Source organism: Phalaenopsis equestris, unplaced genomic scaffold (assembly GCF_001263595.1).
Source record: "Phalaenopsis equestris unplaced genomic scaffold, ASM126359v1 Scaffold000002, whole genome shotgun sequence".
In the NCBI taxonomy this organism is placed as follows: domain Eukaryota; kingdom Viridiplantae; phylum Streptophyta; class Magnoliopsida; order Asparagales; family Orchidaceae; genus Phalaenopsis; species Phalaenopsis equestris.
This window is the reverse complement of record NW_018164444.1, coordinates 17949958-17962330: the sequence shown is the minus strand read 5'-3', so window position 1 is coordinate 17962330 and position 12373 is coordinate 17949958. Positions and strand designations below refer to the sequence as shown.

General features: G+C 31.8%; 1 protein-coding gene across 1 annotated transcript in view; it reads left to right on the top strand.

Annotated features, from left to right (window-relative positions):
• Nucleotides 1-4187: 4187 nt before the first annotated feature.
• LOC110033016 (CDP-diacylglycerol--serine O-phosphatidyltransferase 2-like) overlaps nucleotides 4188-12373 on the top strand; it is a 9839-nt gene continuing 1653 nt past the window's right edge. The window contains exon 1 of the mRNA XM_020736885.1: nucleotides 4188-4439. Coding sequence (XP_020592544.1) covers nucleotides 4188-4439 — 252 coding nt within the window. The remainder of the gene's footprint in view (nucleotides 4440-12373) is intronic.

The window sequence follows — 12373 nt, the reverse complement described above, 5'->3', positions numbered from 1 at the left end:
TTTTGAGGTCTTGAGGGAAACGTGAGCAATGGTGTCCAAGGATGGTGAGATGAAGATTGACAATGTTTAAGAGTATGATTTCATGTTCTGGAAGAATATATAAGAGTAGTTAGACTAGATAAAGTTAAACCTCTCTCTCATTGAGCAAAACCACAACCAGAAGTAGAAGATTGAGACATGTATAAGAATTGGATGCTGGAATTGCATTCAGTTGGCACATCTTAAAAATTTGAAATACATGACTTTTGGTTTATGTGAAGATTGAAAGTATAAAGAAATTTTGTTTCATCAAGTGAAAGTGAGCCTAAGAGTAAGGAATTAGAGCTTATGTACATTAATGATTGTTGGTCATTCTTGATGGCATCCTTTATTTGCTCATTGATTTTAATATATTCATTTATGACTCTGCTTGGAAGGTAAAAAGTTTTTTTTTTTTTTTTTTTTTTTTTTTTGGAAATAAATGACTTATTTTCATGTTAAAAAATGAATAAATTAGAGGGAATGAGTTTGATGTGAAGATTAAGCGCTTGAGATTAGATTACATGTGAGAAAATTACAACAAAAAGCTCAAAGAATTTTGTACAGTTGGTTGTATATGTATATAGAGGAAACTCAGATGACCCAATGTGAAATGAAGTAGTGGAAGTTAACCTTATGCCCAAAGTTTTTTGACTTTTCTTTTATAATTTGAAAATAAATTCGTCATCTATATTTGAAACTATGATTTTTGGTATCACATGCAATTGTACAATCTCATTCACATATACTTTTGCTAATTTTTCAACATGATATGTTTATTTGATCGACAATAATTTGAAAAATTTAGTCAATCTTTTTATATTGATCTCAATAGCATCTCATCCTTGTTTTGTTTTAGACAAATCAATACCAAAATTCATTGCTATCTCCTCACATATCCATTATGATATTGGCAACAAAAGTAACTGTCAACTTTGTTTTTGATGTTCTACTTTAACTAATTTACATGTATAACATTTAGCCACAAATTCTGCAATATTTCACATCAATCCTGGCCATCAACATATTTTCTTAAGTTTCTGATATATTTTATTGCTTTCTGGATGAAGTGTATAGCAGACAAATGTAACTCTATGATTTGTTTTCTAAAATTATTAACATCTAGAACTTAAATCATGTCTTTGTATTTTAGCAATTCATCTCTATCTATTTTTTTTCCTCTAAACTGCCTGACTTGACTTAATTTAAGTTTTTTTCTGAATAATAAAGCATCTGCCCAGTAAACTCTGATTCTTCCTTTTAAAGTAGACCGAAATGTCAACTGATTTAGTAAAACATTCTCATTATTATAATTTACCATTGATAAAATTAGTTTTCTCTATCTTTAATTTATTATTCCTGTTAAGTAAACAACCAATTTAAATTGCATGCAACTTTCATGCTTTTTGTATCAACAATCATATTTATATTCTCTCAGTCATCTGATCAAGGAAATTATATGTTTTGAAGAGAGAACAAATAATTATGATGGAAGGGGTGAATCTCTCATGTAATAACTAAGACTTACAAGTCATAACTGAAAAAAAAATAAAGAAAATAATATTCGAATGACACGTCTCTACTGTTAGACTTAAGAGTCGCCACATTTTAAAACACCATTTAAAGCAAGGAAGCAAACTAGAGAGGCAAGGGCTAGAATAGGAGGTTGAGAAGAAGGAAGAACTGAATGAACTTACAAGCGGTTGCGATGCGAGAGGAAGCTTTGTGCCCTAGTTGATCAAAGAAGAAGAAGCCTCGAGCGGGAGAACAACGTCCCCTTACATCGAAACCGAAGGAGAAATCTCTATGGATTTCCCCGGTGAAGGAGAAGGAAGGAGGCAATCTTGCGTGCTTCTCTTATCAAGGATTTGACAATTTTGTAGGAAGTTGACGCCTAGGGCTTCGTGTGGGAAGAAGAAGAGAAGAGGAGGCGTGTTGAGCTTTAGTGCGTGGAGAAGAGAGGAGTTAAGTAACTCAATTGTGAAGGAAGAATAAAAGGAGGAGGCAAAAGCATCAATAGAAAGATATTTGGACTGAAAAGCAAGGATAGTTGGACTCATCAATCAGGTTAGGATTTTGTTATTTAAGTTAAAAGTAATCTTTAAATGTAATCGAAGTTATAGATATTAAGTGCTATGTTTTAAATTAATTACAGGAATCCAGATAAAGACAACATGTTAAAGTACTTTAAAGAATCATTTTATAAGGTGAAGGTAAATAATTACTTTCTTCTTTGTTTTAAATTAATTTTTTATTTAGAAAGGAATTTTATTAGTGTCTTAATATACCCGCTTTTCTTATTATATGTATGTTGAAAATTAAAGGATTTTTGAACTGAAAATAAATGAAACCGGGTAGGATAAATGGTTATTCATTTATTGTAAATAGATATAATAAAAAGGAAATGAAATATAAATAATTAAGCTAATTAGGATTTATCCTTTTATATTACTAGTTGGGGAAGCTATTATACCCGTGCATGAAAAAAGAAATAGAAATGATAAACATGTATCTTTAGCTTTAAAATTTTAAGGATATCTACAATTATAAACTTTTGAGAGTACATATAGATATTAGTTTTTTAGGATACATTCAGGTATGACGGTGGCCCTCATATGACTTTTTAAAAAAGTTAAAAAACTAAATACTTAAATTAAAACAAGAAGAATTAGTTTAAAATGAAATTTTACAGCTTGATTATTTAAAAAAAATCACATTTTTTTTAGAATATAAATGCATAACATTTGCATATTAATTTAATGCATAATAATATTGTAATTGCTCACTGAGTGGTGGTAAACTAAATATTGAAATTAATTGTTTCTCTTAGACAAAATTCTAGATTTATATGTTTGATATGAGAGAATTGTTTTAAAGAGGGGCTACTAATACTAGGTAATATATTGTTTATTATGGGCTAGCTTCTTATACTGTTATTTTCGAGTAATATTGGACCGTTGCTAGTTAGATTACGATACTGTTTTATTTTCAGACTATATTTTTGCTTTGGTTGAATTTGATTATTGTTTAGTGTACTTTATGATTTTTTAAGTGGCTCTTTTTGTTATTGGAAGCTAGGATGATTTATTGTAAAAAAAGAGAGAAATATAAATATCGTCTGACCACAGTTCTTGACTTGATTAATTTTAAGCTACAAGCTAGCTTGTGGTAAAAGTAGTATCAAAACATTTATATTTGAATCATGTTAAAAAAGAACTACTAGGTTGATTAAATTAATTAATTGACAATATAAATAAAGTGTTAAATTGTGTCTAATTATATCTTTGATATGTTAGTTCAGAAATATGGATAATCCATAAGAAGTTAGACAAAATAAGACTAAGACTGATACACACACGATGAATGGGATGCTTAAGAACTCACCATTTCAAGCTAACTTTAGTAGAGAGGCTAGATGAACAAATATTTGATGTTCTTATTGAATATTAATATCTTTGATATGTTAGTTCAGAAATATGGATAATCTAGAAGAAGTTAGACAAAATAAGACTGAGACTGATACACACACGATGAATGGGATGATTAAGAACTCATCATTTCAAGCTAACTTTATTAGGGAGGCTAGATGAACAAATATTTGATGTTATTATTGAATATTAGACCACCTCTCTTTTGAGAAGATTATAGAACTGTTGTATTGTTCATTAGAAATGAAGGTTACACTTGCCACTTTTGCATTTGAGGTATATGCTAAAAGATTGTAGCAAGGATTGTTGCAAGAGAAGTTTGGAGATAGAACCAATCATTTGGTGCAGTGGGATGAGTTTGTGGCAACCTTTAAAAACTGGTTCGAATCAATGTCAAGCAGAAGAAAAATGCAGGGCAAATTTTTTAGGCTAGTACAGGGTATCGTTCGATCCTGCAGTAAGAGTTAGAGTTTACTACGCTTTCGAGGTATGCAGCTTAGTTGGTTTCAAATGTTGAGAAGTGTCATAGGTTTTTATCTAGGCTAAAGGATATGATTAGGTAGCCACTATTTCCTTTTGGGATTGAGGATTACTTTATTTTGATGGAGAGGGTCAGGGGATTGAGTTATATTTACAGGCTACCCAGGGATTTTCAAAAGAGGAGGAATTTAGAGGGATCTAAATTTTATCAGAACTCTCAAGGCAAACAGTCCTTCTAGTCATGAATTATGCATGCTAAACATGCCTTATCCAGCAGTGTTGGCAGCAAGACTGAAGTCGGGAAGTATGACAAGTGTGGAAGGTTTCATAAAGGTGAATATCTTTCTGGATCCAACACTTATTTTTGGTGCCAACAATCAAGATATATGCCAAGGAATTGCCCTAGCTTGGGACGAAGGGCTCCAACAGATTTTAAGAGTGGTGCTATACCATCTCAAAGAAATTTTGAAAGGTTTAGGGCAACTAAGTCCGCGGGATCAATGCCAATCCAAGGTCAGACCTAGAATGTTCAACCCATGATTTTTGCATTTTCACAATAAGAAGCTATGGACTGCCTTGAAGTTATCACATGTACCATATATCTTTAAAATATGCCAATAAGAATATGGTTTGATACAGGAGTATCACATTCATTTATAGTTGAAAATTGGTTAAAGTGGTGCAATTGAATAACACTTTAATGTTGTAATATTATCTATTGGAATGCTACATGTTACTTCTATGGAGATTAATCAATTTTATGGGGTGAGGCTAATTATTGATGGAAAAGGATTTTGCTGCACAACTGATTGTATTAACCTTGGTGGAGTTTTAACAAACTTAGATATGAATTAATTGTTTAAAAATTGTCATAATTGGTTGCAATAAAAAGATTGTCCAAATAAACAAACCTGAGGAGATAGAAGTCAAAATTAGAGTTTTCTAAGTGTGACTAATTATTTTAGGAGGTTTGTAGAAGGATTCTCTTTGATAGCTATGCCTTTATCCAGGTTAACACAAAAATCCATAAAATTTTATTGGACTGATTGTTGTGATTAGGTTTTTTTAGAAGTTGAAATTTTACTTGATGAATGCTCCTGTGTTTTTCTTCAGCGTCAGATGGGTTTCAGATTTTCAGTGATACATCTTTGAAGGGTTTGGAGTGTGTACTTATGCAACTTGGGAGACAATTGAAGAATCATGAAAATAACTATCCTACCCATGACTTGGAGCAGTTGCAGTTGTATTTGCACTTAAGATTTGGAGGCACTACTTATGTGGAGTTAGATACGAGATATTTATCGTTCACAAGAGTTTGAAGTACATTTTTACTCAGAAAAAGTTGAATTTTAGACAGAGGATATAGCTAAAATTCATTAAAAATTATGACTTAGATATACAATATCACTAGGAAAAGACAAATATGGTGGTAGAAGCACCGAGTATGAAGAATTTAGGTAATTTGAACTGCTTATTCACTCAACAGGAGCGATTAATTAAGGATTTGGAGAGGCCAAAGCTATATATGATCAGTTATGGTGATGACAATTTGGCTCAATTGAATCAGTTTTTCGTTTGGTCCACTTTAAATGCCAAAATCAAAGACTCACTGGCTATGTATATCACTGTTCAGACGATTTTAAATCAAGGCTGGAAATTTGGAGAAATATATATTAGATATGAAATGACGGTTCAAATATAAAGATATGATTTATGTTTCAGATGCTGATAGTTTGAGAAGAGAAATTCTATAGGAGGCACACTTATTTGGCTATACTATTCACCCTGAGAGCATCAAATTGTACTAAGTTAAATAAATATTTTGATGGATAGGATTGAAGAGAAGTGCCGCACAATTTGGGCCAAAGAGTTTTATATATTAGCTAGTGGAGCCAACATCAACATCCGAGAGATCAATTACAACCTTCACCTATTCGAGAGTAAAATGGGAGGAGATTGGCATGCACTTTGTGATTGGATTGCTTGGGTTATGACAATGCCATGATGTTATTTGGATAATTGTTGACAGATTGACTAAGTCTACCCATTTCTTGCCCATTAGAAAAACAAGTCTTGTTGAAAAGTTAGCCAAATTATATATTGCTTAAATTATAACATTGTATAGTGTGTCAAAGTCTATTGTTTCAGACAGTGATGACATAATTACTTCCAAATTGTGGAAGAAGATTCACGAGGCTGTGGGCACAATATTGATTTTTAGTACAAATTTTCTTCTCAGAAAGGACTATTTAGACTTTGGAGGATCTATTAAGGATATATGTCATTGAGTTTAGTGGAGGATGGGAATCAAAAATAACCTTGATAGAATTTGCTTACAATAATAAATTATCAGGCTAGTGTTGGGAACTTCAAATGGAGCTTTGTATGGAAGAGAGTGCATGTCACCTTTATGTTGGGTTGAAGTATATGAAAGAAAGGTCATTCGAGCTGAATTGATTGATGATGCTAGTGAATATTAGATTGATCAGAGACAGATTAAGGACAATACATGATTGTCAGATAAAATATTATGATGCTAAGCATAAACCTGTTGAATTTGAAGTTGGAGAGTTTATTTTTATTAAAGTTATTCGAAGGGTGGGCAAAGTTTTTTGAAAGATAGAAAAATTGTGCTCCAGATATGTAGATTTATATAAGATTTTGGAGAGGATTAGACGACGGCTTATAAATTAGGTCTATCAGCTCATATGCAAGGAGTACATATTATTTTTCATATATTTTTACTTACATATATAAAGGAACTGGAGAGGATATTAGACTTTGAAATAAAAAAAAACTACGGAGCAGGGAGATTCCTTTTGTAGAAATTCCATGGAGGTATGTGTTAGAAAAGAATGCAACTTGAGATAAAGCCTTAGATATATAGAGAAGATATCCACAACTATTTTCATTTGAGATATGTTTGTTTATAATTATTTCAAATTTCGAGGATGACATTTTATAAGAATGAGAGATTGTAATAACTGAGACTTAAGAGTCATATTTGAAAAGAAAAATAAAGATAGTAACAATAATCAAATGACACGTCTCTATTGTACTATTAGACTTAACAGTTGTATGCCCCATTTCGAAACAACATTATAAGCAAGGAAGCAATCCAAAGAGGCAAGAGCGAGAACATAAGACAGAGAAGAAGGAAGAACTGAAAGACTTAACAGTTGTATGCCCCATTTCGAAACAACACTATAAGCAAGGAAGCAATCCAGAGAGGCAAGAGCAAGAACATAAGACAGAGAAGAAGGAAGAACTGACGGAACTTACAAGTGATTGCGATGCGAGAGGAGGAAGCATAGTGCACTAGTTGATCAAAGAAGAAGATGCCTCGACCGGGAGAAAAGTGACCCCTTGTGTCGAATCGAAGGAGAAGAAGTCTTTATGGTTTCCATGCGAAGGAGAAGGAAGGAGGCATTCTCACTTGCTTCTCTTACCAAGAATTCAACGCTCTTGTAGGAAGTTGAAACTGAGGATTTCGTGTGGGAAGAAGAGAGAAGAGGTGGCGAGGCTGAGCCCTTGTGTGCGGAGAAGAGAGGACTCGAGTGGGCTCCGATGCGAAGGAATAATAAAAGGTGGTGGTTTGTGTGTGGGAGAAGAAGTCGAGCCTTCGTGCTAGAAAGGGAGCTCGTGTGTTTGTGAGTAGGGACAACCGACCAGAGTTTTAAGGTTAGTATTTATTTGGTATTTTCAGTTAATTAAATTATCAAGTATTATTTATTCACGTATGTTTTACTGCTAATTAAAGCTAGAAAGATGCAATAGAAGGATATCTGGATCGGAAGGCAATGATAGTTATACTCATTAAATTTTTGAGGGTGCATACAGTTATAATTTTTTGGATACCTTCGGGTATGATGATGATACTGATATGACTTCTTAAAAAGATTAAAATGATAAATACTTTAATTGAAACTTGAATGGTTAATTTAAAATGAAAGCTTACACTTTGATTAATGAATGAGTCATATTTTTTTGGGACATTCATGCATATCATTTGCATATTAATTTAATGCATGATAAAATTATAATTGCTCACTAAGTGGGGGTGAATTTATTGTTGAAATTAATTGTTTCTCTCAGGGAATACTCTAGATTGATATTTTTGATAGGAGAGTGTTGGTTTATAAGAGGAAAACTGCTAATACTCGGTAGTATATTGTTTGTTATTGTTCTAGTTTCTTACACTGTTATTTTTGAGTAATGTTGGACTGTTGTTGGTTGGAATGCATACTATTTTATTTTCAGGCTATATTGTTGTTTTGGTAAAACTTGATTATTGTTTTGTGTACTTTGTAATTTTCTTTAGTGACTCTTTTTATTATTGGAAGCTATGATGGATTATTGTTAAAAAAAGAAGAGGTTAATACCGTCCGACTGCAGTTACTGACTTAGTTAATTCTAAGCTATTAGGTTGGACCCTGACACCCCCCATGCTTGATCTTTATTTATCAAAAGTTGATGTGCCAAGCGACCAACGTGTAATACATAGACAGTTCCATCTTATATAAATTACATCGTTATCATGTTATAAAATAATTTATATTAGTGTTTAACAATCCAAGTAAGCTTTAATGATATCAACAAACTGCTAATTTTCGATGTTTTTCAAGATAATTGTAAGATACCAAATTTTACATGTATATGTAATATGTATATGCATTGTCATATGATCCTGAACAAAATATTTATCTTATTAAGCTGCACAACTCTATGATTCCAACAAACCCTGGAATAACACATTTGAACGAAGTATTTAAAGCTACACTAGAAATCTATCATATTTACAAAAATATAATTGATTATGCTCTAATTCACCAGTAGGATTTTAGACTGGATCCTGACACCCCACGTTCTTGATCTTCATTTATCAAAAGTTAATGTGCCAAGCGACAAACTTGTAATACATAGACAGTTCCATCTTATATAAATTACATATTATCATTTTATAAAATAATTTATATTAGTGTTTAACAATCCAAGTAAGCTTCAAAGATATGAGCAAACTGCTAATTTTCGATTTTTTTCAAGATAATTGTAAGATACTAAAATTTACGTTTTTATGTAATATGCATATGCATTGTCATATGATCCTGAACAAAATATTTATCTTATTAAGCTGCACAATTCTATGATTCCATGAATAACACATTTGAACGAAGTATTTAAAGCTACACTAGACATCTATCATATTTACAAAAATATAATTGATTATGCTCCATGTCAATGGTGTAAACGTAAGTCACCTCTAGGCAATGCAACCTTACTTGGTACTGTGGGGCAGCAATTATGCTTGTAGTGTTTATGATAGAAATGCTAATTATAAATGTATGGATGCAACGGCAACCTTATCTAGTATCATGAGTGGAATATGATAGAAATGCTAATTATAAATGTATGGATGCATTGGCAACCTTATCTAGTATCATGAGCGAGTGTAGAAAGAGAAGAAGAGAGAGCAAGAAAGTGAAAAATCCCCCTTATAAGTCGAGTCGATTGACTGATGTAAATTCCTCAAGTAGAAAAATCCTCTGCAATTCTGTGAACGTAGACAATTTGTCGAACCACGTAAATCCGTGTGTTCAACTGTGTTACTATTAATTTCTTGACATGCACATACATATATTGTTTTTATTGAGTACATCTTTTCATGCTAGCACTTCATTTTTAGGAGTTTAGATTTGCATTTTGTAATCATGACAGTAATATAACATTGAAATCTTAGGCATAATGATAGCATGGATTTTACAGTCTAATACCTAGCAATGGAATGATATTTGTAAGCATGATTCAAACTATCAAATGAATTGGAATTTTGATTGTATGAATAACATGATCTTTAAAATCGAAGTTATAATTATAGCATGATTTTGGGGTCATATACATAGCACTGGCACAAAATTTTTAAATGTAATCATAGCAACTATGAATCATTTAGAATCAAGGATGATTTATAGATTGAACTGGAGTACATAATAATATTAGTTGCGTGACATTTGAAAATCATAAACAATACATAGAGTGATTATAACCTTTTTTGGGAACACTTACAGTTATGTTGCATACATGAAATTTTTATGACACTGGGATAAATTTTTGTGAAGTATCAGCGAATTCATAGTTTTTTGTTTGTCTGTTTGTGCAAACTGAACATTTGGAGAAGATGGTTTCAATAAACAAGTGTAATATGTTGGAATAGATCTAGGAATGCAAGTATTACTGTCAAATGGAAATACAAATAATGACTTTCAGTGAATTGGTTCGTTAAGCTCAACATTAAGTCATCCTTTATCTATTTCAATAGAGCCAACAGAACGCACGCCACATATGTGCATGTACACAATCAATTTACATCAAATTTTTTTATTAATGATCTAACTAATATTGGTATTAAACAATCTATTCTGTAAATCAATGGATGTGATTAACATTCCCCATATAACTCAAGCTCTTCAACATGATATGGTTTGGATATTATATAAAACATGATGTACGATTGTTATCTTGCCAAATGTGGTTCCAAGTATGTATGATGTGTAGGAATGCATAGATAATTACCAATCTACCAAATATTTACTTGCCCATATTTATTGGATATCTTGTTCATAAAGAAGTGAATGCTGTGGGATAAAGTAACAAACACTATTAAACAAGTACCAAAAGACTTACTTGGAGAATCAAAAGAAAAAGTTTCTATAAATAAAAATAGTTGATGGTGGAATAATAATGTGCAAGAAAAGATAAAAATATAAGAAGATATGTTATAAAAATTAGTTTAAATGTAAAAGCTCAGAGAACTGAGAATAATTTCAAACGACTCACAGGGAGTTTAAAAGAACAATCTGTGACGCTAAAAATTTTGCTTTTAGTGATCTTTATATTATATTAGACACTAAAGAGGGTGAAAAATATATGTATAAACTAGACAAATAAAGAGAAAAGAAAAGTAAAGATTTGACTCAATTAAAGTGTATTAAAGTTGAAAATCAAAAAGTACTTTTCTTAGAAAATGATATTCAACATAGGTGAGTGAGTTATTTTGATAAACTTTTTAATAAAGTTACTTAAATATACGATCGACCTTAGTAATCTTAATATTGTTAATAATAATAAAACGTTCATTTTTATCGCCGTATTAGTAAAAAAGAAGTTGAGGAGGCTTTAAAGAAAACCAATGGCAGAAATTTTGTAGGACTCGGTGATAAATGTCAATATGGAAGACAAAGGTTACATCAAACTTATTTTCCAGTTAGCCGTTCTCCTCTTGAACATGAGTTTAATTAAAAAAAAAAAATTTTAATCGAAGGTGTGATATCTTTTAAAGTAAAGAAATTTGTTGTTATTGAATGATAACAACAAAATTATATAGCAATTAAGTTATTCTGTCATACTTTAAAATAATGGGAGAGGGTAATTGAATATAAAATAGATTTTTAAATATTAAATGTGTGGGTAGGATTTATGTGAGGCAGGTGTACTATGGAAGCTATAGATTTATTGAGTGATTTGTTGGAGAAGTTCAGAGATAATAAGGAGGATCTACATTTGTTTTTTATTGATTTAGCAAAAACTTACGATAAAGTTCCAAGAGATATCCTTTGGAGAGTTCTTGAGAAGAATAGTGTTGATATGACTTATATTCAAGTCATTAAAGATATGTATACTAGAGCTGTTACTTGTTTTCGAACTGAAAGAAGATTGACCAATTATTTTCCTATTTCTGTTGGATTACGTCAAGGATCAACTTTAAACTTTAAGCCCATATCTTTTTGCTTTAGTTATGGATGGTCTTACTGGTCATTTACAGGAGGATGTACCTTGGTTTATGTTTTTGCTGATTCCTTCTCGTGTATGAGATGAGAGAAAAAGCCTGAATTATGGAGGTCTATATTGGAGTCTAAAGGCCTTCATTTGAGTAGAACTAAAATTGAATACGTGGAATGTAATTTTAGTAGTAGTAGCTCTAGTGATAGAAGTGTAACTTTGGGTGATCAAATTATTAAAAGATGTGAACGATTTAGATAGCTCGGGTCTGTTGTTCAAAGCGATGGTGATATAGATGGAGATGTTAATAGTAGAATTCAAGTTGGTTGGTGGAAGTGGAGGAATGCCTTGGGCCTTTTGTTTGATAGAAAAGTACCGCTTAGACTGAATGGGAAATTTTTTAAGATGGTGGTGAGACCTGCAATGTTCTATGGCGCTGAATGTTGGCCTTTTAAAGAGAAGCATAATACTAAGTTAAGTGTTGCCGAGATGAGAATGATTAGATGGATGGGTGGCTTTACACTTAGAGACAAAATCAGAAATGAATATCTTCGTGATGGGGTTGGTATGTAGCTCCATTGACGGACAAAATTAGAGAGAGTTCATCTTAGTTGGTTTGGTCCCATTAAACGTCGACTTCTGATGATCCGATTAGGAGAGTAGATGTTTAG